The sequence below is a fragment of the Rhinolophus hipposideros genome (assembly GCF_964194185.1).
Source record: "Rhinolophus hipposideros genome assembly, chromosome: 2".
In the NCBI taxonomy this organism is placed as follows: Eukaryota; Metazoa; Chordata; class Mammalia; order Chiroptera; family Rhinolophidae; genus Rhinolophus; species Rhinolophus hipposideros.
Genome location: NC_138048.1, coordinates 71,776,203 through 71,802,528, shown reverse-complemented (window position 1 = coordinate 71,802,528; position 26,326 = coordinate 71,776,203). Strand labels below are relative to the sequence as shown.

The window sequence follows — 26,326 nt, the reverse complement described above, 5'->3', positions numbered from 1 at the left end:
TTCTTAGTGGATTTACTAGAACAATGCTTCAGAATTTTTATGCTTATGATCTTATCCCTGTGTGGATATTCAAGCTAGCCATATTTTCAGAGCTCCCTGTTTCAGCCAGCCTCTCCAAAGGCTCCTACAGTGAAGTTCTGTTAGCGCTTCTATTGGAAACCCATCCCGGGGCTGGGTTCTGGCCCAGTGCCCCTCTCAAGAAAGCCACAGTCCCAGCAGGGAAAACACAGGGTGGAGTTTTTCCACCCAGATTCTGGCTGTTCTCCAGACCCTTTAGTGTGTGAGGTTTCATTTCTTTTTCCCTTAAAAAAAAAAAAAAAAAAGACTGTAACACTGCTATGACTCGGACGTCGTCGGAGTGTGGGACGCAGGGGTGGGAGTGGGGGGCGTTTTAGTTAGCTCCCCAGCAGTGCTCTCCTGCCAGTGATTTTCTTGTAAGTGTGACCTCACGGGAAGTGGTAGCAGTCCTGTAAGGTAAGTCTGCACTTCTGGAGGCTAGCTCTCTCGTGGGCATTTTATTTCCCTGTGGCTGTCTGAGTAAGGCAGTGGCAATCTCCTGCTGGGTCTTTACGCACTTCTCTATAACATGCATTGTACACGTGGCTGATGTACGGAGAGTTGGTTTCTCACCTTCTAGCCTATGGAGTAGTACAAAATGGCAGCTGTTTCACAGATATCAGGGCCCCCTTCATGTCTTCATGCATGGTCAGGTTGCCAGATTTAGCAAACGAAAATAGAGGATGCTCGGTTAAAGTTGAATTTCACATGTCCAACATATATAGATATATATTTGGTTGGTTAGTTAGTTAATGTAAGCGTGTCCCCTGCAGTATTTGGAACATACTTCCATGACAAATTATTGTGTAACTGAGATTCAAATTTGACTGTGTCCTGAATGTACCTTTTATCTGGCAATCGTACTGAATGAGTTTTTGCATGATACAATAACTTGGATACATGTTGTATTTAGAGTGATATGTGCTCATGATCAGTTTTTAAAAAATTGGCAGGCTTCTCAAATAAACCCTTGAGTGGATGAAAATTTGAGGCTTGATCTTAACCCTCATTAAAAGGCAACTGAATGGCAGTTGCTCTGGCAAATCGCATTTGCTGGGTTCCCACACTAAGTAAGCGAGCTTAAGGTAGGAACTTGAAGTTACACCATCCAGAATGTCTAATTACGTACTCTTTTTCCTCCCTCTCATGAATGCCTCTTCCTTCAGGTTATAGATTAGAAATTTGGGCTCTTTAAGCATTCCCTTCATAAAAGAAAAAGTTCTTTTATTCACGGAAAAAAAATAGCTATCTGACCTTGTATTTGTGCATGTAGGAAATAAATCAAATTTCATAGGGCCTTCTGCCTTGCTTTGTCTTTTTTTTTTTGGTATTTTCTTTGGCATATTCTACAAGAAGACCAGAGAACCCTACATAACACAAATACAGATCTCTCCCACCCTCCATTTTTTCTTTCTATTGTTTGACTCACTTGATTCAACTAACACCTTCTTGTCAGGGCAAGTGGCTATTATTGCTAATTTTGTAAGTTGAGGAATTCTCCAAGTTGAACGATTTATTAAGTACCCTGCCCAAGGGAAAGTTTGTCTTAGCACTGTCTGCTTAACCTCTGTTGTTGAAATGCGTAGAACCTTGATAGGGCCCCGTCTGACCTCAGCTGTGTCTTGTCCATATTCTCCCGAGTCTCTGGTCCTTGACCCCTCGGAGAGATTATCTGAAAGCATATTCATGAGTTGGCTTCACGTTTATGATTTGGCTTAAGTAGAACCTAGAGTTAATATCTGAGGCTTTTAGTATAGGGTTGGCAAACTTTCTGTAAAGGGCAAGCTGGTAAATATCTTAATATGGTCTTTGGTGCATATTCTTTTTTATTTCTCTTATAACCTTTAAAAATGTGAAAACTATTTTTTAGCTCCTAAGCTGTACAGAACCAGGCCATGGGCTGGCAATAGTTTTCCTTAATAGTTTTCTTAAGGAAGGGTATTTGCTATTTGAAATATATTACATGGAGAGTTCTCTGGGTTCTGAAATTTACCCTTCATTTCTCACATATATACAAGTGATATTGGCGGGGAGGTAAGGTAACAATAAATACTTAGTAACAACAATTTGTTGGTGGTTTAAGATATGGGCTGTATGATATCCTGCTGAACACTGCCTCTTCTCCCCCTGACCATTCCCATCACATGTTTTTATGTCATACTCATATTTTTATTTGCTCTCATGTTTATACTAAGCAAATGCCATTCTGGCAGAATTCTGTTACCAGCTATAGAGGAACAGGTGGTCATACAACAAGTTCACGCCCAAAGTTGTGAGAAGGCAAGACAGGTCACAAGTTTGTCTTCTGTATTTGTGTTGTTTTTACTGATGACATGGAGGATTTGTTGAAAATTCGGACATCTAACCAATTTTTTTTTTTAATCTAACCAGTTCTTAAACTGCATAAGCATATTGAAGCCTGGTGGGGAAGAATATCACATCCACTCCACAGGAAATTTGCTGTTAGATTTGCTCCATCTTTTCTCTGGCTTCCTTTGAGAGGTTATACATGGTCTTCTTCCAGATCGCACTGGTAACAACACCCATGCCCCTCCCCAAACACCTTAAGGGGCGAGACCGCCCATTAGATTCCTCGTATACCTAATACTTTTCCGGCTGCTGTTCTTGCTGTTTGGTATAAAGCCATTCAGTCTTCTCTATTACAAATGGAAATTGGGGTTTTGCCCATTACTTTTTTCCTCCAGACCTTTACAAATGATTTTGGGGGGAGGTTCGAATGCAATTGTGAATAGACAGACATAGCTTCTAGGAAAGCCGTGGGGACCCAGTGAATTGTGACTGTTGGACAAAAGCATTCTGTTTAGAAGGCTTGTCCCAAAGTGGTGTTGGAGTCTGAAAGGAGGGCCGCCAGTGTCTGGTTCTTTCTGCTGTGAACTAACAGGAAAGCTGATGTTTGCTGAGTATGGCTGTGCTCACTGTCCAAACAGATCTCTGTTTGCCAACGGTGAACATGTTGCTGTTTCTGTGAGGCACTCCATCATGCCTTGAATGGATCCTCTTGTGTTCAGAATTTTCTGACTCAAAGAGAGGGAGAGAGAAATATTTCTTTCAGACTTCAGCATTCACTGTGGCCTCCATAGTCTCATCAGACCTTTAGAAACCAAGCATGCACCAGAGACGCTTCTTAAGGAGAATGAGAAAAAGGAAGAAAGTAAAAGACAGCCCCATTGAAATGCCTTTATTCTGGCCATTTGTGGCCAAGTTTTTGTAAATAAACCGGGATGCCTTGGTAAATAGAAAGATGTGAGAATATTCCTGATTTCTCCTGAGAAAAATACTCATAAAACTTTCAGCGCCGAGTTTCCAACTTCTGGTTCCTTTCTGTTCAAGTTTGCGCGTACACACCTCCCCAAAGCATACAATATATTCGTAATATGTTATTGAGTGGATAATAGAGTTTTATTCCACCTGAATAATTCTTGTAAAAAATTAATTGATATTAATGGAGTTTTGATTACTTTATAAACTCTGTTTTAGAGTTCCAGATTTATTCTATATTAAAGGGCAAAAGTAACATGGAATTTTTTTGTTGTCATTTTGGTTTATTCAGTCATTTTGTATACTAAAATCTACTTTTTGACAAGATGTATTATGAGCTGCATGGATTGAAGACACAGATCATTGGACAAGGTTAGATATTTATTGCAATTACCCGCTGTTCTGTTTTAAGGTTTATAATAAACCTTGATTGAGTGGAGGTGGGGAGGACCAATAACACTCTCAATGCAACAGAATGAGCACATGGCATGCAGAGGACACATGCATTTTGGCCTGGGTTATTTACCACTTAGTTGTTAAACACTAGGCAAACTTTGCTTGGTATTGTGGGGGAAATGAAGGTTTCTTGTAGTTGATGGGAAGGACAGATGCTTTTATGAATGGAAAAGTAGATTCCCACGCAGCAATAAACTATATTGCTTTCCCTTGGTCAATGAGAAATCAGTGTTGGTTTGCCTAACTGGAGTAAAAGGTTAATTGGCTGACCTTGATACAAAGCTTAAAAACCAGAATCACCATCCCATCCCAAGCTATGTTATTAATCATTTTTATTCTCTGGATATTTTTATTCGTAACTATGCATACTCATAGAAAAATCTGGGTCTTTAACCTTATTGGTTAAAACGGGAATATACTAGGAATAGTAGGAACAGTTGGAGTAGGAGAGGGAATGGCAGCTGCGGCTGTGATGTAATAGGAATGATATCAGCTAACACATCTGGTGATCCAAGCACATGCCAGGCATTCTTCTGAGCCTTTTGCATTTACTCACTCCTTCCTCAGACAGTCTTGTGAGATTGGTGCTAATACTTTCTTCATTTTATAGATGAGGAAACTGAGGCAGAGAGGTAATATGCCTAGGATCACACAACTGTCCTAGGTGGACATAACTGGTGGCGCTTGGGATTGAATCTATGTGTAGAAGACTATGGCCCCAGAATCTGTGACATAACTACTTTACTGTGGTTGGCGAGTAAAGAAACCCTCACTTTCCTTACAGAGTTTTCACGTGTTTTTTTTTTTGTTTGTTTGTTTGTTTTAATTTCTTGCAGTGTATTTTGGAGAAGTGTGTAAAATTACTCAGTTACTAGGAACCTGAGATCACTTCAGAAAGATAATGTATTCCACAAGTAAAGGAATTTGCCCCTCCTCTGTTTGTTTTCATCGAGATAGGAGTTCCATATTTCGTCTTTGGTAGTTATTATACATTGAATAAATTACATTGTGATTTAATAGGCAGGGCTGTGAAGTGTATTTTGTTCAGTGCTTAATTGGCATTTTGATTTTAAACTTGATGCCAGTGAATCATTAGGAGGTATCCTGGTGTAAAATCAGGATATTTATATGTACTTGTATGCTGTCTATGCAAAATGAAAAGTAGATATATAAATTATTCAACCACACATTCCATTGTGATGTGATGAGAGAGGGAGAAGGAGTACAAAGCCAAGAAGCAATGTGTTAGGAATAGTTTTATCAAAGGACTATAGGGCTGATTGAAACTGTCCAGTCTGAGATGATTTCCTTAGGAGTTATATGTATTGCAGCTCATTAATCCTGTTTAGTAGTTACTGGTCATCTGAAATGCTGCACCAAGTGAAAAGGAGAGGAGGTCCTGTGGCATGCCTTATAAATAGGAGTCAAAGTAATTTTGCATGAATAAGGTTAGGCAGGTTTTGTCATTTATTTCTAGGAGCTCATCAAAAAAGAAAGTTTGTTTAGAAGTATATTCTAGATACTATATTCCCAAAAAATCAGTTAAAAACAAAAATACAAAAGTAGATCACACTATGTTGTGATATTTTATGTAAATACTGTAGCTAAATTAAATTTTTTTGCAAATACATTGAGCACCTGAAACCTATCCAGAAGTTTTAGTATTGAGTTTGCTCTAAAAATGAAGTTTGTTCTTGTTGCCCTTCTTTTGAGAGAGAAATTATAACTGAAAAGAATAGCTCTGCTTTTAACCTCTCTTAACCTCTTTTAACCTATAAAGATTATTTATAGGAATCTTTGTTTTGGCCTCCGTTGCCTTTGTTTGTTAGTTTTGTTTATTTTATATGTCTTGGGCCTGTTTTGCCTGTTTGATCCTGTTTCTGAGGGGCTCTTTTGGGACCCCCACCAGAGAGTTCACACCCAGAGAATTCCCAGCCTCAGTTTTCTGAATGACACCTGCGATCACTACTATACTGTGTTTCCCCGAAAATAAGACCTAACTGGACCATCAGCTCTCATGCGTCCTTTGGAGCAAAAATTAATATAAGACCTAGTCTTATTTTACTATAATATTAGACCGGGTCTTACATTATATAAAACTGGGTCTTATATTAATTTTTGTTCCAAAGGACGCATGAGAGCTGATGGTCCAGCTAGGTCTTATTTTCAGGGAAACACGGTAATATTCTTGCAACTGCAAGCCAGTGGATTTCAGAAGTCTTTTGTGCTTGTTTTAGGATTGGTCCATAAATTATAGCTAAGATGTTAATTTGTGTGAAAACCTGGAGAAATTGGAAAAGTTGTTTGGTGGTGTTTTTGTCTGCTGTCTCCTGAAAAGTAGAAGTAGAAATAACTTATAACATTGTTAATGCTTGCTCCCCAGTGATTAAGAATGAATCACTGAGAGACAAATACCAAATAAATAATAGAATTTACGGGGAGAAAAGGTGACCAAAGCACCCTGTGGATCGGATTTGACCACTTTTTGATTTTGTGAACATATACTTCAGACAGTTATGTTCTGTTTGTAAGTTTTGTTAGGATAGACTCTCCAGATGTATTGAATCACTTTGTGAGTAGTGAAGTTAGTAAAATTAGGACATTAAAAGATGACTAAACAAAACTTGAAAATCGGCAGGGATTCTTTTTTCCCTGAGAGAGAAGATTTGTTTTTTAACTTCTTGGTAAATCTCATCCTAGACAGCCCAGGTTAGGACTGTACATTGGTGGTTAATATTTGAATCTTTATATCTTCCTTTCCTATGGTTGACATTAAATAGAATATTTTGATCATCTGAGAGCAAGAAAAAGAGAGGGAGTGATGAAGCACAAATTAAATGAATCTGGCATTTCTCCCAACAGCTGGAGAACAATAGTAGTTAGAAGTTTAGTTACTATGTAGTTACCATAATCATAGATTGACATATTATCCACTGTCAGAAATGGCTTTTTCAAAACATGAATAATAATAGATGTATTTAGTTTAAGTCCCTCCCAACATAGCCTTTTTCCAGACATTGGGGTGTGGAAGGTGGTGATGGTAGGAAGGAAGCAAATGGAAAAGAGTGTAATTTATTTTTATTTTTTAGCAGCAAGTATTGTTCATTTGTTATTACATTCCAATAATTAATGAGATGAAAGAGAATGTAGAACTCTTTAAAATGTGGGATAAAGCAATAATTTTCATGTTGAGACTGAGTTGTAGAAAACATCTGTTTGTGACATGGCATTTTAATGCAAATCAGATGTATTTCTGAGTCCATGGGGTGATAGAACTTTCCTAGCACTCTTTGCACTCAGCATGTTCAACAATACCAAACTTTGTTGAAAGTAAGTTTTTTCACTTAATCAGTTGTCATTAAGCATTCCGAGCCAATGGTTGTGTGCTTTCAGGATGGGAGGAAGCTAGATTCATAGCTGACCTCAGAAACAAACTGTCTTCAGTTTAGATTTAGTGCATAGTGAGATTGCCAGTTTCTTCAAAGGAACAGTAATCTTGTCTTTTTGTAAATTTTGGATATTTAGAAAAATCTAAAAATTGCTTTGTATTTAACTAAACTGAAGTAAAACACATGAGTTGGTTATAGGAATGTTGAGTCCAACTGAAGTTCAATGGATCTGCATTTGAAATGAAAGGAGAAAGGAGTAGGGTGCATTTATTTAAATGACCTGTTCTATAATTATATCTTGGAAGTTTTGTTCAGGAAATGAATTGTGGTAGTTTCTGGGACATGAGACTAAAAGCTGGACCTTAAGGTAGATCCATATTGAATTGTTTGTGGGAATTTTGTAATCCACAAAACTCTTACATACCCGCTGGACCACTGGATAGGTCTGCAGGCTGGGGTTGTGACCTTGCTACTTTCTTTCAGTTTTAACCCCCTCAAATTATATTGTGTTTCATGTATCTTCAAAAGCATATTTCCACTCATTTTAACATTTTAAATTGGCGTGCATTTTAAAATTGATTACATACCAACATAAGGCAGATAGGCAACATTTTCTTTTTAGTAGCATGTAAAATTATGTTGCATCTTATCGATGATATATTAGAGTTGATGAAATACGATATTTATGTAAATATGCTCCTGTACTACACATAAAAAGATGCATTTTTTTCCTTCATCTTACTTGATTCGGACACAGTAGGGATTCTAGACTTTAGCCGCTAATTCACACCTTGTAGATGAATTTTATTTTTTTGAATGGGTAATCCCTCTGGGAACCTCATTAGTTGAGAGTTCTGTAAGAGTTCTGTAAGTTGCTGTAAACCCATAGCAATGTGATTATACTGTGAACAGTCCTCATGAAAAACCAGCAGTGGTAAAATGAAGAAGTTCACAAAAGGAAATAAGTTTTTAAAAAAATAATAAAATCAAATAGAAGCGTCTCTGAGTAAAACTGTTCCAGGATTTCACAAATTACATTGACAGTTTAAAAAAAAATTTATGAAATTTAACTAAGGTAGAAATACTTACAAACCTTGTTGCTAGGTTATAAGCTGTTATAGTCATTCTTTTTCTTGGGGAGGGGACCTGGTTAGGGAATGGTGGAATAAAGACGGTTAAAGTTATTGATGGGTTTCAGTAAAATCAATCAGTATTAGTGTTTTGGGATTTAAGAAGATCCAAGTATTAATTTTTCTTAAGATCCTGCATTTTTGTAACACTTTAAAGAAAACTTCTTAGCCATGTGCAAAAAATTTAGAAGATTTGCTTATGAATAGCCAAATGGATGTCAAAGTTGAGAAGAATAAACTAAGGTTTTAGGGATGAAAACATTCTTTTTCCTAGCAATAGTGAGAGAAATGGCAAACGAGAAGTTATTTGCTTTTTAGATGTGTTAGTTATATGTAGAATCATTAATCCATTAATTTTATACAAATTTTGCCACTGACACATTTGCACAATTTGGGACTGAGAACTACAAAATAGTTTGATTAACTCAGACTTGTTTAATGCCTGACTATTCTGTTCAAAAAACCTTTGAGTTGTAGTTATAGATACTGAGACTATTTCATCTGAAGTGAACTTTATGTTACGATTTCATATGACAACACACACACACACACACACACACACACACACACACACCTAAAAGCATATAACTATGATATCTAAATGATTTCATATTTTATATACATAAAAATTACTCATAGCATATAAATGTGAAAATATAAATATTTAAATAGTGACTCTACTGCTGATTCAATTACCAATGATCTCAATAACCTAGCACATTTCAGAATCAAAACAAAACAAAACAAACAAAAAACCCCACTGAAATCATTATCTTCAGGTTTGATCTTGGCTGGACCTTGTTGGTCAGTCTCTGCCTAACTCTGCAGTGGGTTGAGTTCCCAATTGCAAAGGTCCAAGAGTCACCAGAGGCATGGAAGATTCCGTGATTCATCCTCATTGGTCAATTGGCCGTGGTGTGGGGGAGGGGCTTGTTTCTGCCTGAACTGACTGTGAGTAGACCTGGGCAGTGATGATTCTCCACACCTTGTACTTACAGAGTGATGGAGTGTAATGTTTTTAGAAACTAATTTTAAAAAGAGCCATAGACAAGGTAGATTGTTAGAATGATCCAAGGGGATGGGGGTGTAAGCCATGTCATCAGAGAAGAGGGTTGAAGAAATCCCAAGTGGTTTTGTTCGTAGAAGAGGAGACCTGATGAGATTTAACTTTCCAAGTTCCTAGAGGATTGTTTTATGGGATTGAGAGTACATTTACTCTGTATAGCTCTTTGGAACAGAATTCAGATTTCTGCTTGTTAAAAGGGAAAACCCTCTGTTGGTTAAGATTGCTAAAAAACTGAATTTGCTGCATTTTGAGAAAGTGAAATCTACATTATTTGAAGTATTCTGGCCACTTGCTAGAGATTTTGTTCAGTAGTTCAAGCCTTTTATGGGAAATTGAGCTGGATGACCTTTAAATCCTTCCCACCCCCAAGGGAATTCTGATTCTGTGATTTTGGCTACTGTCAACTAAAAACGTTTATGAAGATTTTATCAACATTCTACTTGTTTACCTATTCTTAGATGCACAGTTTTTCATGTTAAACTATCGCTAGTGGCCAGTAATCATATAAATAAATGCAATAATTGCATAGGCTGCTTCTTAATAGAGTGCTCATTATTCTATATTATGTAAAATCCTACAATCATTTTGCTGTTGCCATGGAAATATAATAGTTGCTTTATTATGATTAAAGCTGGAGAACTAGTTTTAGCCAAATTATAGTCATCTTTGTTGAAATGCATTCAATTAAATACCCATTAATAGGATAAAATTTAACTAACTCGACTGTCTTTTTCTCTCTTCACTTTTAAACATTGTGTTGAAATTAAGACTCAGCTAATTTGGCTTAGAGTAAGTACAAATGAAATGAGCTTCAAGGATCTTGAATGTACTTATTTTTTTCCCCTTTTATTTATTTGTGTTCTTTCTAGGTCACATTCTTATAACTGGTCCATAGAACACCTACATCAAAATTAATGGGGTGTGTGCTTGGGGGTAAAGAAGGAAGAGTTGGCCAGTTTGTGGGGTTAGGAAGGAAATTCTAGAAGCCTGAAAATCTACATTTTCAAAAGGCCTCATAAATTCTAATGTAACTCACATATCAAGGTTCACAGCTGGGAGGTTTTTAGGGATTGTCAACTAAAAGCTGTTTTCTAGACTCTGCAAACTAGACATGAATGACACCAGTGTCATGCAGCAGCTTGCTCAGGAAGGAAGCATAGACATCTTCAGGTTCCTTCTCTTCTGCTTTACATTTGAGGCAAGTAACAGGGACAGTGAGTTGCCAGAATTCCCGCAGATTGGATCCCATATTTCCACTGAGCTCCACTTGGTTTTGATGGCGTGGGTTGAAATACCATTTCAAAGCTGAAATGGACCAATGACTAGGTTCTAGGTTCCAGTGCTTTTTGAGTTGCCATTTTGAGCATGTGTATTGTCGACGAAGAAAAACATCCAGCCTGAGAAAACTTTTAGGAGTTTATTTGATCCAAACTGACAATTGCCGGGAAGCAAAATCCCAATGGATTGAGAAAATGCTCCGGAAAATGGCAGTTGTGTAACTTATTTTATACATTTGAATCAAAGGAGGAGGGTTACATGAAATTCATTGGAGGTAGATTAAGGGGAGATGGGAGAAAGCAAAGCGGGCAAATCTCTGGGATTGGATAAAAGTAAATTGGAGGGACAGGTACTTATTTTACATAGGTGGATACAGGATAGTTAATGGTTCACATTTTATAGCACATAGAGATGGTAATCAGGGGACAAAATAATAATGAGGGATTCTATAGTTTCCTGCTCTGGTCCAGAAAAAGGGATTACTGACATTCCAAGGGCATGTTATCCTAGATGCAAAAAGACAATAGATAGGCTCACTTGAGGTAAAGATTGACCTTTGTCAAAGAAGCTACAGGCCAAGGCTGTGACTACCAGCCATGACCCCGTTTTAGTTAGGGATTTTCATGTTCAGACCATCCTATGTGGTTAATTTCCGTCTCTGAGTTTGTAGGGTCTGCCATGCAGGCTTCCCCTGAGCTGGTCAGGTTTAGTATGTGCCCCCCTTGTCGTCTACAGTGTGTTGTCACCACTGCCCTTTAGTGCATCACATTGAATTGGAGGAAGTTCTAATTCGGAGATTAATTGGGGCCATAGATTTTTGGGTGTGGTGGTTCTGCCTGGTTTGTAGGTTCTCTCCCCCCCCCCCAATCAACCAGATTATTTCCTCCTCCTGCTCTCCCCCCGTTCATTTTTCCATGTTAGGCAATCTGTCCAGTTTCTCTCCTCGTTTCACAGTGGTTAGCTTTCTGCCCCAAATCCTTCTTCTTATCTGCTCTTCACTTTGCTTTAGCAACACACCTAAAACACCTGACCTCGTCTCTGTGGCCAGGAAATCTTTAATCAGATATTTTGACATAGTTTTACTCTTCTAAAAGTGAAGGTGATCACTTGGTAAGTATGTGGCCTGAGGTGTATTATTGGACCTCAGAACATGTGCATATATTCACATGGGGAATATTTTATAGGTGAAATTGATGTAGGATCTGCTGGCAGTTTCTGGGTGTGGGCCAGGATCGTGTCTCGTGAAGCCAAAGAATGGACACATGGACCAGGGAGAGGCAAGGAGTCTAAAGGAAGATAGTTTATTAGAGGCAGGAGAAGAGGTTGCAGCTCCTGAGCAGGAGGGGGTACCTGAAACTGGGAAGCCCAGTGATTGAGGCAAAAGTTCTTTTATACCTTCCCTTGCCTGCTTGGGGAAGGGGCCTGGAGCCTTCTAATGGAATTCATCTATCAGGTTTGTCCTGTTTGCCTATCCTGAAGGGATTAACGAAATAACCTATTCCTATCTATCAGATCTGCTCCTTTGTCTGGCCAGAAGGGATTTGAGATAATTTATTAACCTCAAGGCATAGTCTCATATTTTTGTCCTGGAGTGAAGGAGACATTCCAGATCCTGGATTTTCAGGATGTGGCTGCTTTTTTGTTTATTCCACCAGGAACACCCCCCCCCCCCGCCCCCCTACCTAGCAACATACTAAACTAACCTGTCTCAAAATCAGGGGGAGGAGAAGTCACAAAACAATGCTTTCTCAATGGCAGTGATGGAGATAAGGAGATGAAAAAGACAAAAAAATCACATCTTCTCATGCTGACAGTTTAAGCTAAAAGGGGGGGGGTGTAATCTGAACATTTTACCCTGAAGGGCTTTATGAGTTGCTCACATTTGTATATTGTGTATGTCTGTTTATGGCTATGCTCTCATCTAATCATTGATAGTACTATTTGTGAAGTTCCCATTTTGATATATTTTAGTTGCTTTTATTGAACACAGTGACAATTTTGCCTTCTCTCCTTACCTATCCTAATGTGGCCTAGTATTGGTCATTCTTGATTAGCACACTGAGGGATGGTAGTTGTCTGGATGAAGCAACTTTAAAATGTATCCATTCTCTTCAAAAGCGTTCTGTTTTTTCAGTGCAGGAAACACAGTAGTGAACCGGCTAGGTGGTCGTTTTGGTAGCCTGTTTCCCAAGTGTAGACCCTCCATTTTCATTTGTCTCAGGCCCTCTTAATAAACGGAGGGTTAATATTTGAAAGTGAAATTGTAGCCTGTTTTGTGGTAAAATTGTTTCTGTGATTCCCACTGTGACAGGATTAGAAAGCATCTATGCCGTAAAGCCGTCTGCTGCCCTTAAACAATGACCCTGTCAGCTCACTTTAATAGCTGAGAAAATATTGGGCCAGAGTGACCCAACCTTCCCACAGTTACTTGCAGGTATTTAGTGACTGCCTTTGATCAGACTGCAAATGGTAGGGTCTAACCTATTCGCAGTTGTTTACTGTTAGTTCTCAGCCTGCCTTTTGTTTTTTTCTGCATACAAACAAAAGTGTAAAGTCAACAGGTTGTGTCATCATGGCTGATCCATAGAAACTCTACTTTCCTGGCCTCCGTTATATGGTTTTAGGTAAGGCAGAGACTAGAACCATAAATGGAACTAGTCATCTCAAAGCCCATTGTTAGGTCTCAGCCACTGGACAATTTAGAGAATTTTTATTGGCTATCAACACACTTTGTAAAATTAAGTTAATTTCAGAAGGTTGCTGGTCTTTGGTTGAGACACAACTTTCAACCTGACATTGAGTGATTATGAGTGAGTGAGCAGCCTACCAGTTTGGAAACAAAATGGCATGAGGAAATAAACCTTGATATATGTTTTATGGAACATTTGGTTAATTTTTTCCATTCCCATAATAACTATTGGTTTTCTATTCCATGGATCCCAGACACTTCTCTCTTGCCTTTGGATTTGAGGTGTATGAGTTAAAAGAACTAAGCTAGTAAACTGTGTCGGGATGTTGTCAATAAAATGCCTTTAGCATGTTGTCAAAGGCTTTCCTGTATGGCAAGCACTCTCATGGGGGCAGCTGAAGAGCCAACCCCAGAGCAGTGAAGAGGGATCCTCTGTGGTTTGCTTTGTAAAACCTCATTAGAGCAATGGATAATTGAACTCCCCTCCATATATTGAGTGATGATATGTTGGTAAAGCTATACATTATTATTATTGTTTGTAATTCAGCTTTCAGGTGGGTGATGTTTCTAATGTTCTTTCATTTGTAACAGATGCATAATGTAAAACAGATCTTGTGAGGAACGAAATCATACTGTTGTGTGGTTAATCATTTGAATACTATTTTCAAACCTGTCCTTCTAGAGCATAACCTTGAAATTGTAAAGTGGACGCCAATGGCAAGTGCACATTTGTCTCTGAGTTTTTCACGGAGTCATTATGAAAATATCTACTGGCTGTCTTGTCTTGCTTGCTGTTTTGTCCCTCCCGGGAGGCCTTGTGGTCAGCCAATGGGGTGGGAGTAGGGTCTGGGGAGATAGAGTGGACAAGGCTTTATTCATCTCTGTTTCCTTCCTGGGAGCAGAGAAAGCTGGTGAGAAGATGAAGACAACCCCCTTCAAAATACTCAGGGCCACAATGAGCAAGTTCTGCCTGGTTCCTTCCAGCACATTCTTTAGTTGTCCTCTCCGCTATCTGCTTGTAATGAGCAATCTTTCTTTTTGATGCTTTGCCCTACAAAATTAATAGACTTTAATGTATTTCTTTAAAAACATGAATTTGTGTTTTATCTTGGGACATTTAAAATAAAATTTTAAATACTCTGCTCTAATAAATGTTTTCCCCCAACAAGACTCTCTGGAAGGTTCCACTGGAGTCATGCAAACCTATTCCAACTCAGTTTTCCTGGCAACTCCTTCTTGAATTTGTTATTAACTGGAATACCAGTAGTCGTTCCTCCAGTTGGTTCTCATTACTGTGTGTGAGGAAGTGAGAGGGACTCTTGGATGCCCTTGATAGGCATAAGAGAAAACATGCTGGGAAAGATTTTTTTTTAAAAGGCTTTGAAATGAATTGCTTAATGCCCTTTTTGATGTCTTTATTTTTAATTTTGCTGCTAATATTCGCAGGGACTTCTCTTTGTAAAATATCAGAAATCTTTTCTCAGTGTTATATGAGTTCTGTTTGTGTGATTCCTCAGAGCTTTGAAGTTTATATGGTCCTGGTTTGAGTATAAATAAGTAAATCCATGGATTATGTGCCTTTAAAACTGGACATTAAAAATAAAAAACACACACACTGAGTCTTAGTATTCATTTAGGTAAGTTAATGGAAAGGGTAGTACTGAATGTTCTGCATTTGTGGACTGGGTAAGTTATGTTCCGAATTTGGATGGGGTGGTCTAGTGTAACTGGAAGAGCAGGGGAAGCTTGGGAGATGCAGCTTCAGCGCGAGGCTACATGTGCGAACCCACTGTTTGGTTTTGGGAACCATTTCTCACTGGCCTCCTACCTCATTCTTTAATCATTTCTCTTGCTAGACTAGACTTTCACCAAATGTCCATGCTGTTTGAGATGTCTGCGCTGACTCCATGCTGAGGTGCACCCTGTCTGTCACAGAAACCTCAGGCTAAAACAGGACGCCAAGCTGGTCCTCCCCTCTCCCCCCGCACTTCTGTGCACCTGTGCGTTACTCATTCTGCATGCCGTTCTCTCCGTAATTCAGAACAGAAATTCTTGTTCTCATCAATATCATTGTGTCCTTGGCATCGTGCACAGTGTCTGGCAACTAGGTCGGGTTCCGCCAAGCCACAACCAGCAGTTCTAACATCAAGAGCTGCAAGTTGTATTACTGGCCTCTCTTAGCGCCCAACATCTTTGACAGTCTTAGGGTTTATATTTTTGTAGCCCTGAATGTGAATCAAGTTCTTTTAAAAACTATGTTAGGCCATCATACCCGTGGTGAATGGATTCACTACCTTCCTTTGCCATTCATTGGCAGTCACTGGGAATTTTAAATATATTCCTTCTACTCACCCCATGGGTAATTTTTGATTGTCCAGTTCTTGAGCTCCTGGCCTCTAATAAAACAATTGCTGCTTATTTAAGTAGTAGTTTGTTAGTAATGTATCTGTTGTAAAATCCTCTGTGTGGCTTTTAATTCCTTAACAGCGTCTGGCACAGTCTATGTTTATTGAATTGAATTCAATAAAATATTAACTAATATAAGCAGGCCACTCTATCATCACACAGTTATTACTTGTATAGATTTTATTAATATCTAAGCCTTAAAGCAACTTGATAAAGTATTTTGGGTCGATACTCAATTTTATGGCAATTGGAATCATGAAGTTTCGTCTTACATGAACGTTAAAATCTTGTCGCCCTACTCCGGGTGCCCTCATAACAGCTAAGTAGCAAAACAAGTTCAAAGAGGAATATTTGGAAAGAAAAGACTTGCATTTCAAATTGGCAAAACGGATTTGTTTTGAAATGGCTAAGTAGTAAGATGGTGGTGTCCCATTACTTACTGAATTCTATCAGTCACTCAGTTTTGGTTTTTGGTAGTGGTTTACCTCAGGAAAATTTCAGCAGGAATGTTTAGTGATTGGGAAGTTTGTTGTTATGGTCACTTGTTACTTTTTAGGACAATGGCTGAGCCAGACTAGAAATTCTTGTCATAAAGTCAGTGTCAGAGAGAGGTAGATGATCTGACTTTCAAAAAATAAGGGCTGATCCTTTGATTTAGAGTTGTCTCCGAACATTTAGAAAACTAGGCACACCCAGCCATCTAAGGTTTCCTAGAAATTGAGGAAAGATAACAGGTAATTTGGGGAGAGGTAGAGGACTAGGATTAGGGGTGAGGAAGTAAATAACTATCTGAAAGCAGCCATCCTTCCCTTTTTTTCTTATTTGGTTCTTATTTTTTAATAATCATGATTCATATATCTTGAATGCATTACATTTTTTAAAGGAGGATATTGTTTCCAAGCTACAAGATGGGAACATCTTTTTAAAAGAAAATATGTGAAGAAACAAACAACTAACTTGCTTATTTGAGGAACTGTAATTCTTTATTTGTCTCTGTGGTAAATGCTTACTTTATTAACCTCTTTGTTCATACAGTATTCTTCTTCTTGTGGCACAAGGTTAAAGTTATTTTTTAAGTACTATTATTTGATAAGGCACTGTGCTAGGTACTTTACATGCGTTACATCTTCCAGTCTTCAGAACAACCCTTGAAATAGCTCTTCCTATCCCTTTTTGTAGGTCAGAAAATGTTGATCAGTCAGAGATTTCAAGCCCAAGGTCATGCTTGAAAGTGCTAGAGCCCCCTTGCAAACCCAGGCCTCACTAGCTCCTAGGGTTTTGCTTTTGCTGAGCTCAGATTCTGCTCTTTCCAGCCTGTTTCGTCTCTGGCAAGATGCCTTTGAGAAGGTTGGAAAGACCAATATTTCTGAGCCAGAGAAATGTGCCATCTACTACCTGGCTCTGTATGACAACTACACCTTGAGAGAAAATGATTTTACAGCAGCATTTTGAGGAACAACACTTCTTATTCCCGATGGAAAGTAAAGTTAGAAACCAAATCGGGGTAAAAACTGGAAGAACTGAGTTCTAGACCCTGTTGTTCCATCACCTGCCTCCTGGACAGTTTGCTTCTGGGTCTCAGTTTCTTTATTTGTAAAACAGTGAGTCCTCTACTGAATCCCTAGGGCCCTTTAACTGCTCATTTCTGTAATTACTGACCTGTTCACAGGATGATACTCTTTTAAAACCTTGCTAAATTTAGACAGTTTACCTGAAGTGCCTACTTTTGTTTATTTGTTTTATATATCTGTATCCCCATAATTAGACTATCAGTCCTTTGAGGATACTGAATGCGTTGTACTGGTTTTTGCATAGCACAGTGTCTAGAAATAGCACCCCCCCCCCCCAATACAAATGTATAAGTAGTGAAGATGTGCTCTAGGAGATTTATACTCAGCTGCTTTTGGGTGTTTTATTAGTAACCTCAATTTTTACTGTCTTATTTCTTTGGTTATGTCCTTCTCATCTTTTTAAAAAGTATTTTTATTGAGGTAAAATTAACTGTTTTGATTCATTGGCATTTAGTACATTCAAAGTGTTGTCCATCATATACAAAAATTAATTTGAAAAATAGACCTAAATGTAAGGGGGAAACCCATAAAATTCAGAAGAAAACGTGGGTATGTTTTTAGTGTTGCATTTGACAATGGATTCTTAGATAGGACACCAAAAGCACAAGCAACAAAAGAAAAAAATAGATAAACTGTACCTCATAAAGGTTAAAAACTGTGCATCAAAGGGCATAATTAACAAAGTTAACAAATAAGCTATAGAATGTGAAAAAAATATTTACAAATGTTATATGTGATAAGGGACCTGTACCCCAAATATTTAAAGAATCCTTGAGTTAATTTTTGTATATGATATCAGGTAGGGGTCCGAATTCATTTTTTTTGGGGGGGTCCGTTTGGGGCATTTTGCAATTCCATATGAACCTGAGGATTGACCTTTAAATTTCCTCCAAAAAGGCCATTTGAATTTTGATAGAAATTACCTTGACTATAGATCTCTCTGAGTAGTATTGCCATCTTAGCACTATCAAGTCTTTCAGTCATTCCATGTCTTTATTTGGTATTGTTTGTTTCCATTTATTTAGGTCTTTAATTTCTTTTAGCAATGTTTTGTAGTTTAAGTGTACTAGTCTTTTTACCCCCTTGGTTAAATTTATTCCTAGGTATTATATTCTTTTGGATGCTGTTATAAATGGAATTGTTTTCTTAATTCCCTTTTAAGATTGTTCATTGCTGGTGTATAGAAACACAGTTGACTTGTGTGTTGCTGTTGTACCCTGAAAATTTACTGAATTCCTTTATTAGTTCTAGTAGTTTTTCTTTTTGGAGGAATAATTGGGGAGGGGTGTGTGTGTGTGTGTGTGTGTGTGTGTGTGTGTGTGTAGATATATATATATATATATATATATATATATATATATATCATCTGCAGATAGTTTTACTTCTTCCTTTCCAACTTGGACATCTTCCCTCCCTCCTTCTTTTCCTGGCTAGAACTTTCAGTACAGTGTTGAATAGTGGTGGTGAAAATTGTCTTGTTCCTGATGTTAGGGAGAAAGCTTTCATTCAGTCTTTAACCATTGAGTACTGTGTTTCCCCCAAAATAAGGCCAGGTATTATATTAAAGTTTGCTCCAAAAGACGCATTAGGGCTTATGTTCAGGGGATGTCATCCTGAAAAATCATGCTAGGGCTTATTTTCCGGTTAGGTCTTATTTTTGGGGAAACACGGTAGATACAGGTTGAGGATGCTTATGGTCTTTTAACCACTAAGTCAGAAGTTTAATTAAAATGAATTAAAGTGCCCCCCCACACACACACACCCCGTGGCAGTGGCTATACTACCTGACAACTTGTTAAAAATACTAACTCTTGGAACCCACCCCATACCTTCTGATGCTGAAGCTATGGGGAGTGGAGTTCAGCAATTCGGATTTTAAGGAACTCTCTGGGTAAAACCAATACACGCTCAAGTTTAAGAATCACTGTGCTAGAGTTTAAGCTTCTTTGAGGTTAGGACCTGTGCTTTAACATTTTTCTGTTCCTTTTAGTTCTCTTGTGGAGTTACTCATTGTTGAATAATTAAAAAAATAAAAATAATGTCAGTGTTCCCCAAAGTGCCTACATAATCTCTTAGCTTGTCTGTATGTCTTGAGTCACCATGATTAATTGGAGATTCATTATTAGACATTCAGGGCTTATCTGAAGACCTTATGTTTTATATTCAATCTTAAACCCATGGCAAACAGCACAAGTGTACTTTTATTTAGACCTTTTGTTCTGATAATTACTTTCACTGTAATTATTTACTTACCTCTACTCGCTGTGGCCTTATCCTTATGACTACTTCTGCTAGCAAGAATTTCTCTTCTTTGGCTAGTTAGAAAGACTTGAGGGGCTTTTTATATAGGGTTTTCATAGGGTTTATTGGATTTTATCACCCCATTATTTTACTTTTGCTTTATTTTTCCCGTTAGTTTTATCTTGCCTATGTTCTGATCTCCGACCCTTTATGTCCTTTGTCAACAAGATATTTAAGTTAATAAAGTAAGAATGTGATCTCTTGTTACTAAGGGCTATTGTTGAAAATAGCATTTACACATACAAATACCAGTTTATAGATAAGTACAATAAGAAAGTTCTATTTATTCACTATATGCTCACCTGTTGATGAACGTTTAGCTTGTAAAAATGCCATTTAACACATGTCTGAAGTTGTGGTGTGATTAATTATTTATAGCTGATTTATTTTGAAGCCTGGTTTAAATAGTCATTTGTACTCTGGATTCTGATTTCCCACCACTTTCAGATTTCTGAACCTCATTTATATTTTCACTTAGAGTCAATCTCAGCTCCCAGAATGAGTAAATATTCTGAGCATAGCATCAGAGGAAGGGCTGTGTAAATGTATAAACTCCAGGGGTCCCAGGGTAGAAGCACAGAGTGAAGCAGAATGGTCTCACCATCTTGGTGGGGGCTCAGAAGCTGTGAACATGTGTGGTCCTAAAAATACCATTTGCTGGGCTTTCCTTCAGTCTCTTTGATGTGGGAATAAAGCCATAGGATCATTGCATGAATTACTGTTGATTGAATAATTAAGCTGCTCTCTAACCTTTCTTGGTGAATGTTTGGTACAAGTAAATGAAAAATCATTTCATTGACAAATGCCTACAGACTTTTAAGATGTTATACCATCTACTTTCATATTACAGTTTGATTTTTTAGTGACTATAAACCAATCATAGTTCTTATTTGTGTCTCACATCCTGTTCAGTGGAAAAAATAAAAAAGGAATTCTTAACTGTTGAAGTCACAGCCTAAAACTTGAAATTGATCAAAATTCCCAAGGTATTTTTTTTCATGGAGTTACTTGGCTTTTAGCAACCATTCTAGTTCCAGTTCTAGAAACTGTCCATGTGACATTTTTCATCTGTCTGTGGAAGAGTTCATGTGGTCTCTAGCTGAACTTCTTAATTAGCTTCTCAAACAAAAACAAAACGACAAAAAAACCCTCACAGTATCTTGGAAGTGTATATTTGTTTTCTTTTAAATTATTTAATCTGTGTACATGTATCTATGTAGACCTACCTGTATGTAACAGAGTGTTTAATTAAAAAGAGTTCCAGATACCTTAAGAGATGTAAAAATTATTTTCGCAAAGTTTAATAGTTCAGTGATTTCCCAATATAGTCAGAGAGGAAGTTGGTTTGTTTGAGAAGATTGTGTGACCTCTCCCCTTTCCCATATTGCCATTGTTGGTGGTTTAAAGAAGGGGAGAGCCATTTCTCACCATATGCTAAGGGCTGTAGCCTTGGCCTTGTGTGTCATGAGGGTATCGAATAAAAAAATCAAAAGGAACCTAGTAGTCCTAGTTTAGGGAGAGAAATTTGTATTTTAATGAGGTACGTGTTATAATAATATTAGGAGGTTGGCAAACACAGACAGTTATGCAGAGGCAGTAAAGTCACTGATTGGGAGGTAAGAGTTTAGATAGAGAGTCAATCATTTTTCTCATGCCACCATTGTGAATGGGATTTTGGTGATGGTGGTGGTGGGGGTGCTAGCTTTTAAACTCCTGAATCCCTGCGGATGGAATGGTTTATTGCAGAGAGGAACCTTGGGACTCCAAGGCACATTTGAGTTTCAGAAGCCATTGCTGTATGTTTCCCAATGCCCTTTGTAAGGGTTTTGATGACAGTGACAAGAGGAAGGGGGAACAAGCATGTTAAAGTCATTTGTTTACTTTCGAAATCAAGGCTGGGAAAAAAATATTTTCTGGCTGTAAATCACTTGTCCTACATTCTTTAAAGGATTTTATACAAATGACTTTAACAGTTTTAGGGGTCGTGCCTAAGGTTAAGAGACTGTTTGCCTGGTGTACATTTTGGTGATTTAGAAGCGTTACTTCACTGAGGTGGTAGCATTGCTGTTCACATCTGTACTGTGAAATATTTGATATTTATCTGATGAGGAAGGTTTGCCTCTTAAGGCAATATGGTGCAAAGTTGATTTTATACTTGTTGGTTTTATGTGTTACAAAGACTATTAAAATAAATCAATACTTCAAATGTACAGAAAAAGCTATAAATAAAGCTTTTATAAACATTGTAAAGCTTGCTAACATTTTGATGAGTGATTATTGTGAATGCACTAACTCTAAGCATTTTTACATGTATTATGGAATTTAATGTTTAAACCCAACCCTATGAGGCAGGAGTTGTTATTCTCATTTATAACTGTTGAGAAGTGAGGCTCAGAAATGAATTGTCCAAGGTCACACAAGCAGTGTGACTAGTGAGCTGGGAATGAAACCAGGCGGAGGACCCTTGGATTTCACAGATTAGTATTCAGGCTAAGGTTGAAATAATTGTCTGTGGTTTTTAAGTGAGACAATTCAAATAAAAATATTTAGTAGATACCTAAATGTCTTGATGGCTATGGCAAAAAAGCTGAAGCTAATAATAGAAAGATGGATTTGGAAAGTGCCTTTAGTGATTGGTGGATGTATTAGTTTAAATCGTACTTAAAAATAGAGTGGGATCATGCAATTATCCGTTCTCATGACATTGTCTTTTGCTTTAAGTCTGTATTAGTCTGTGAGATGCCACTGGTTTTGTGTGTGTTTAAAGATTATCAGATAATTGAGTGCTTTGGTGTGTTGTCCATGAAGTTGCAGTGTGAATGCTGGTCGTCTGGAGTGTTCCATGAATGCTAGCATCTTTTCTGCCCTGCTCCTCTGTGTGTTCCCTATACTTGTAGACCTTTTAATGGGTACCCAAACATCCTGCTCTCTCCACAGTCCCCACTCGTTTTCCCCTGTGAAGTCGTTGTAACACTGGATTGTACTGTGAGGCAAAAGGTGCATTATGCTTACATGTAAATACAGCATTGGATGGCAGGATCTGTCTTCTTTTGCCAAGAAACATGTATTTTTCTTGGTTTTTGTTACAGCCCAGCATTTTTCATTGCCGGCAGCACAACACTCATTAGTAGAGAGCAAATAAACAACACAAGGCACTTGGAGCCAGGAAGTCGCATCTCAGACTAGGAACACAGTTTTGGATTGACATTTGGGAGGTGGGCTGCTAACTAGGGGAGCCAGCTACCAAAGTGAAACCCGGGGATAGGGTTCTCGCACTTCTACGGGAACCATTTAATCACAGGATCTTTGGCAGGGTGTGAGAAGTTGATTTTGATGTTATGATAAATCAGTTTCTTTGTAATTAAATATTAACTCCAACTGTCTTAGGTAACTGAGTGTTGCCTTGCTGTTCATTGTTTGCCTTAGACATGTGATTAACATTCGATGAATTTGAAACTAACCTGTTAATTGAATGCTTTGCTTTGAAACAACCCCGAGTACATTTGGCATGAGTATACCTAACAGTGCCTAGTTTTACAATGCGATCTACTTTATTCCCTGCCTTATCACATAAGAGACATACCAAATTCAGTTGGTTTGGAGTATTTTATGGTTTCTTCTATTTCAAAATTAATGATGTCTTACAGTAACTTACTGAGAATAAAGATTTGAGATGAAAATGATAAACCCAATTCCACTGGAACTTTTTAAACCAGAGGAGATAAACTCATTTAAAAATTGATTTAACCAGTTATTAATAGTACATTCTTTTAAAGGCAAAAAAACAAAAACAGAAAACCTTTTGCCCCGCTTTTTAGACTACTTGTAAGCAGCCTTGCTTTGTGGAACTTGTGGCTTTGAGAATCATTAAATATTTATAAAGATGCTCATCGTTTTGTCTTCATCCCCTTTGACGTATACAGCTGGAGAATTTCTTTTCATCTATGATTTCATGTCTGAGACGAGGCACAATGTGTCAGTTACTGAAAAGAAAATAGTTTGTGATATATTCTCTTTAGTTTTGGCAAAATTTTGAAAATACCGATGATTAGTTTGAATTCTGTATATTTCTTTAACTGTTAATTCATATCTTACCCTTCCCTCTTTTAGGACCTGCTGAAGTTCCCATGATGTCACCCAATGGATCCATTCCTCCCATCCATGTGCCTCCAGGTTATATCTCACAGGTAAACCATTTGGTGGACTTCTCCATTCACTATGGCCACTGTCATTGTCCCAAGAGAATATATACTGAGGCCTCAAAACGTATCCCCAGATGTTTAGTTAAGGTGATACTAGAGTTGTCATCATTTTTGTGGCACCACGTGGCCCTCCCTGAGTCTTGCCTCTTCATGTGCCAGAGAGTTAGTGAGAGGAACACACAGCGGGGCTACTAGGCTGCCCTCGGCCAAGATGGGTTTCACACTCGACCATTTGATTGCGATTCCTTCATAGAGTCTACTGCCTTAGAGATTTTCTTCCACAGTTTGCTGAGACTAGAAGGGGGATTGTAGATTTAATTAGTAAAAATATCAAAGGACGCACTGTTAACATAAACCGGGCCTGCCCTCTGCCATGGGAATCCCATTTCCCCTTAATGTGGCATGTTCTGGGCTTGGTGAGTTACTGAATATGGTGTGAGAATGTGAGAACTTACCTGTTTGTACTTAAGTTTCTCTAAAATTTGATTTTATTTTAAGTAAAATAGCAATTTAAAAAGAGCAGTGATATCAGAGGTATGTTGGAAGGAGAAAAAAATGTTAAAAGATAAAGTTATACTCCTAAAGCTGGATAACATTTAAAATGTTCAGGTACCTGGAGTGTGGATGTCTGTATATACTTTAGTTTTTGTCCTGGGCTCAGCGTAATAGAAGGGCCTCCCTGCACGTCTTCCTTTCCAAACACCTGACAACCAACTGTTTTTCTTTCTCTTTGCTTCTTTTGTTCTTTTTCTCTCATCGTAAGAACATCCTACACTCATTGGAAAAAAATCAGAAAAGACAGAAGAGTCTTAGAAACATATTTATAATTTTACTACCTACAGAAGATAATCATCATGTTAACAGTTTTTGGATTACATTCTTCCAGATAGTTTTTTTTTTCCTTTCTATTCTTTCTCTGTCTCTGTTGGATTTTACAGTGGTTTAAAATCTGTAATTTTACGTTTTTAATGATTTCGCTAGGGTGAAAAAAATTGGCAACTATAAGGGAAAATTGCTGAAGTGCAGGCAGGAATCAAAGAAGCCTTATCCTTCTCTTGATGTAAAATCTTACCCATTTCTTTGCCTTCTAAGCCATAGAGCAGCCACTATAATTTCATTTTTTCCCCATCCTTACTTTCACATGAGCCAGTTTGGCATCTTGGTTTGTTTTGTTTTTTGTAGCCAGAATGTTGGCCAGTCTTCCCCCTGTTGCAAATAAATGACTTATTTTACACAATTCTTTGTAAATAACAATCACTGGAGGGAAAGAAAGGTGCAGAGCAGGCCCGTCCAGACAGGACATGTGATGATGGATCACATTCACATTGCCAGTCAATTAGCGGAAAAGAACAAGGAATGTAGAATTCCATTATGTCTTCTGAGCTTTTATTTTGAGGAAGTGTTTCATTCCATTGAACAGAGTACAGTTCCAACCATTGTGACGGCAGAAATAACACCTCCTTTTATGCTAAAGGTCTGTTGACGAAATACCAGTTGAAGAGCTGAACATTTAGTGGAGAGAAGCTGCAATGTACTTTTTCTTGCCATTGGGGTTGCTGTGACTGTACAGACTGCAAAAACAATTATTGGGAGTCCTAGGGAAAACAGAGAATTTTGGACCATGGTTTATTTCTGATTCTGAAAAACTTCTGTAGATCGTATAAAAAGAGTAAGAGCAGAGCTATAAATTCAGTTTCATAAAACTGATGGTATAAGCATAGTGTAACACTTTCTCAACTGAGGATTATGGCAGAAAGTGCTAGGACATACTGAAAGAATAGAAAAAATGGAATAGTTTGGATTCTGAATTGCAAAAAAAAAAAAGAAGAAGCAATCTGTAAGACACACATTCCACTATGTTTAGGTTGGGTTCCCTGATCAGAAGATGGGCCCAGAGTTAAATGACGTTCATTAGTAGCACTTTAATGGTATTTGACAGTGAAGTGTCTGGCTAAAACAGATGATTAACATGGAGAAAATTGAGAAATCGACCGGATGCTTGTACATCTTCAGGCTGACTACACACTTCAAAGAAATAAGGAGGGTAGAACCAAGTATAAAATGTCTTAGGAGACTTGTCATCACCAAGAGATCTAAGGAGCAAAATACGTTATGCTTATGTAGTTGTGAAAATAGTCACAAAATTAAAAAAAAAAAATCCCCTCTGGACATATGTGAGAAATGCCCAATAGTAGTCTGTCTCCGGGTGAGTCAGTTCTGCATCTTATGCCCACTGTCTTTTCCCTCAAATGTATCTCTTGTTCAGATCTAGTGTTGGGTGTGTGCTGCATAGAAGCAAAGCTGTGTACCGTAGTGTGTGGCATGCTCCATACCCAACCCTGCTGTCCTTTCGAGGGACCCCATTACCTGTTGCCCCTCATTGCCACTGCCTTCAACGTCTGTCCCCAGGGTACATCTGGGCCTTTTCTCAACTACATACTTTTTGTGCCTGTTCATTCTCTCTTCTTGGGATACTTTAGAGCCCTTCTTTGTCTGACAGTT

The 26,326-nt window shown here is 38.0% G+C and overlaps 1 protein-coding gene across 2 annotated transcripts in view; it reads left to right on the top strand.

Annotated features, from left to right (window-relative positions):
* The window catches only part of FNDC3B (fibronectin type III domain containing 3B), a 321,497-nt gene that overhangs the window by 147,721 nt on the left and 147,450 nt on the right, over positions 1-26,326 (top strand). For both annotated transcript variants that reach the window (XM_081065836.1, XM_081065837.1), the window contains exon 4: positions 23,733-23,809. In XM_081065836.1, coding sequence (XP_080921962.1) covers positions 23,733-23,809 — 77 coding nt within the window. The remainder of the gene's footprint in view (positions 1-23,732; positions 23,810-26,326) is intronic.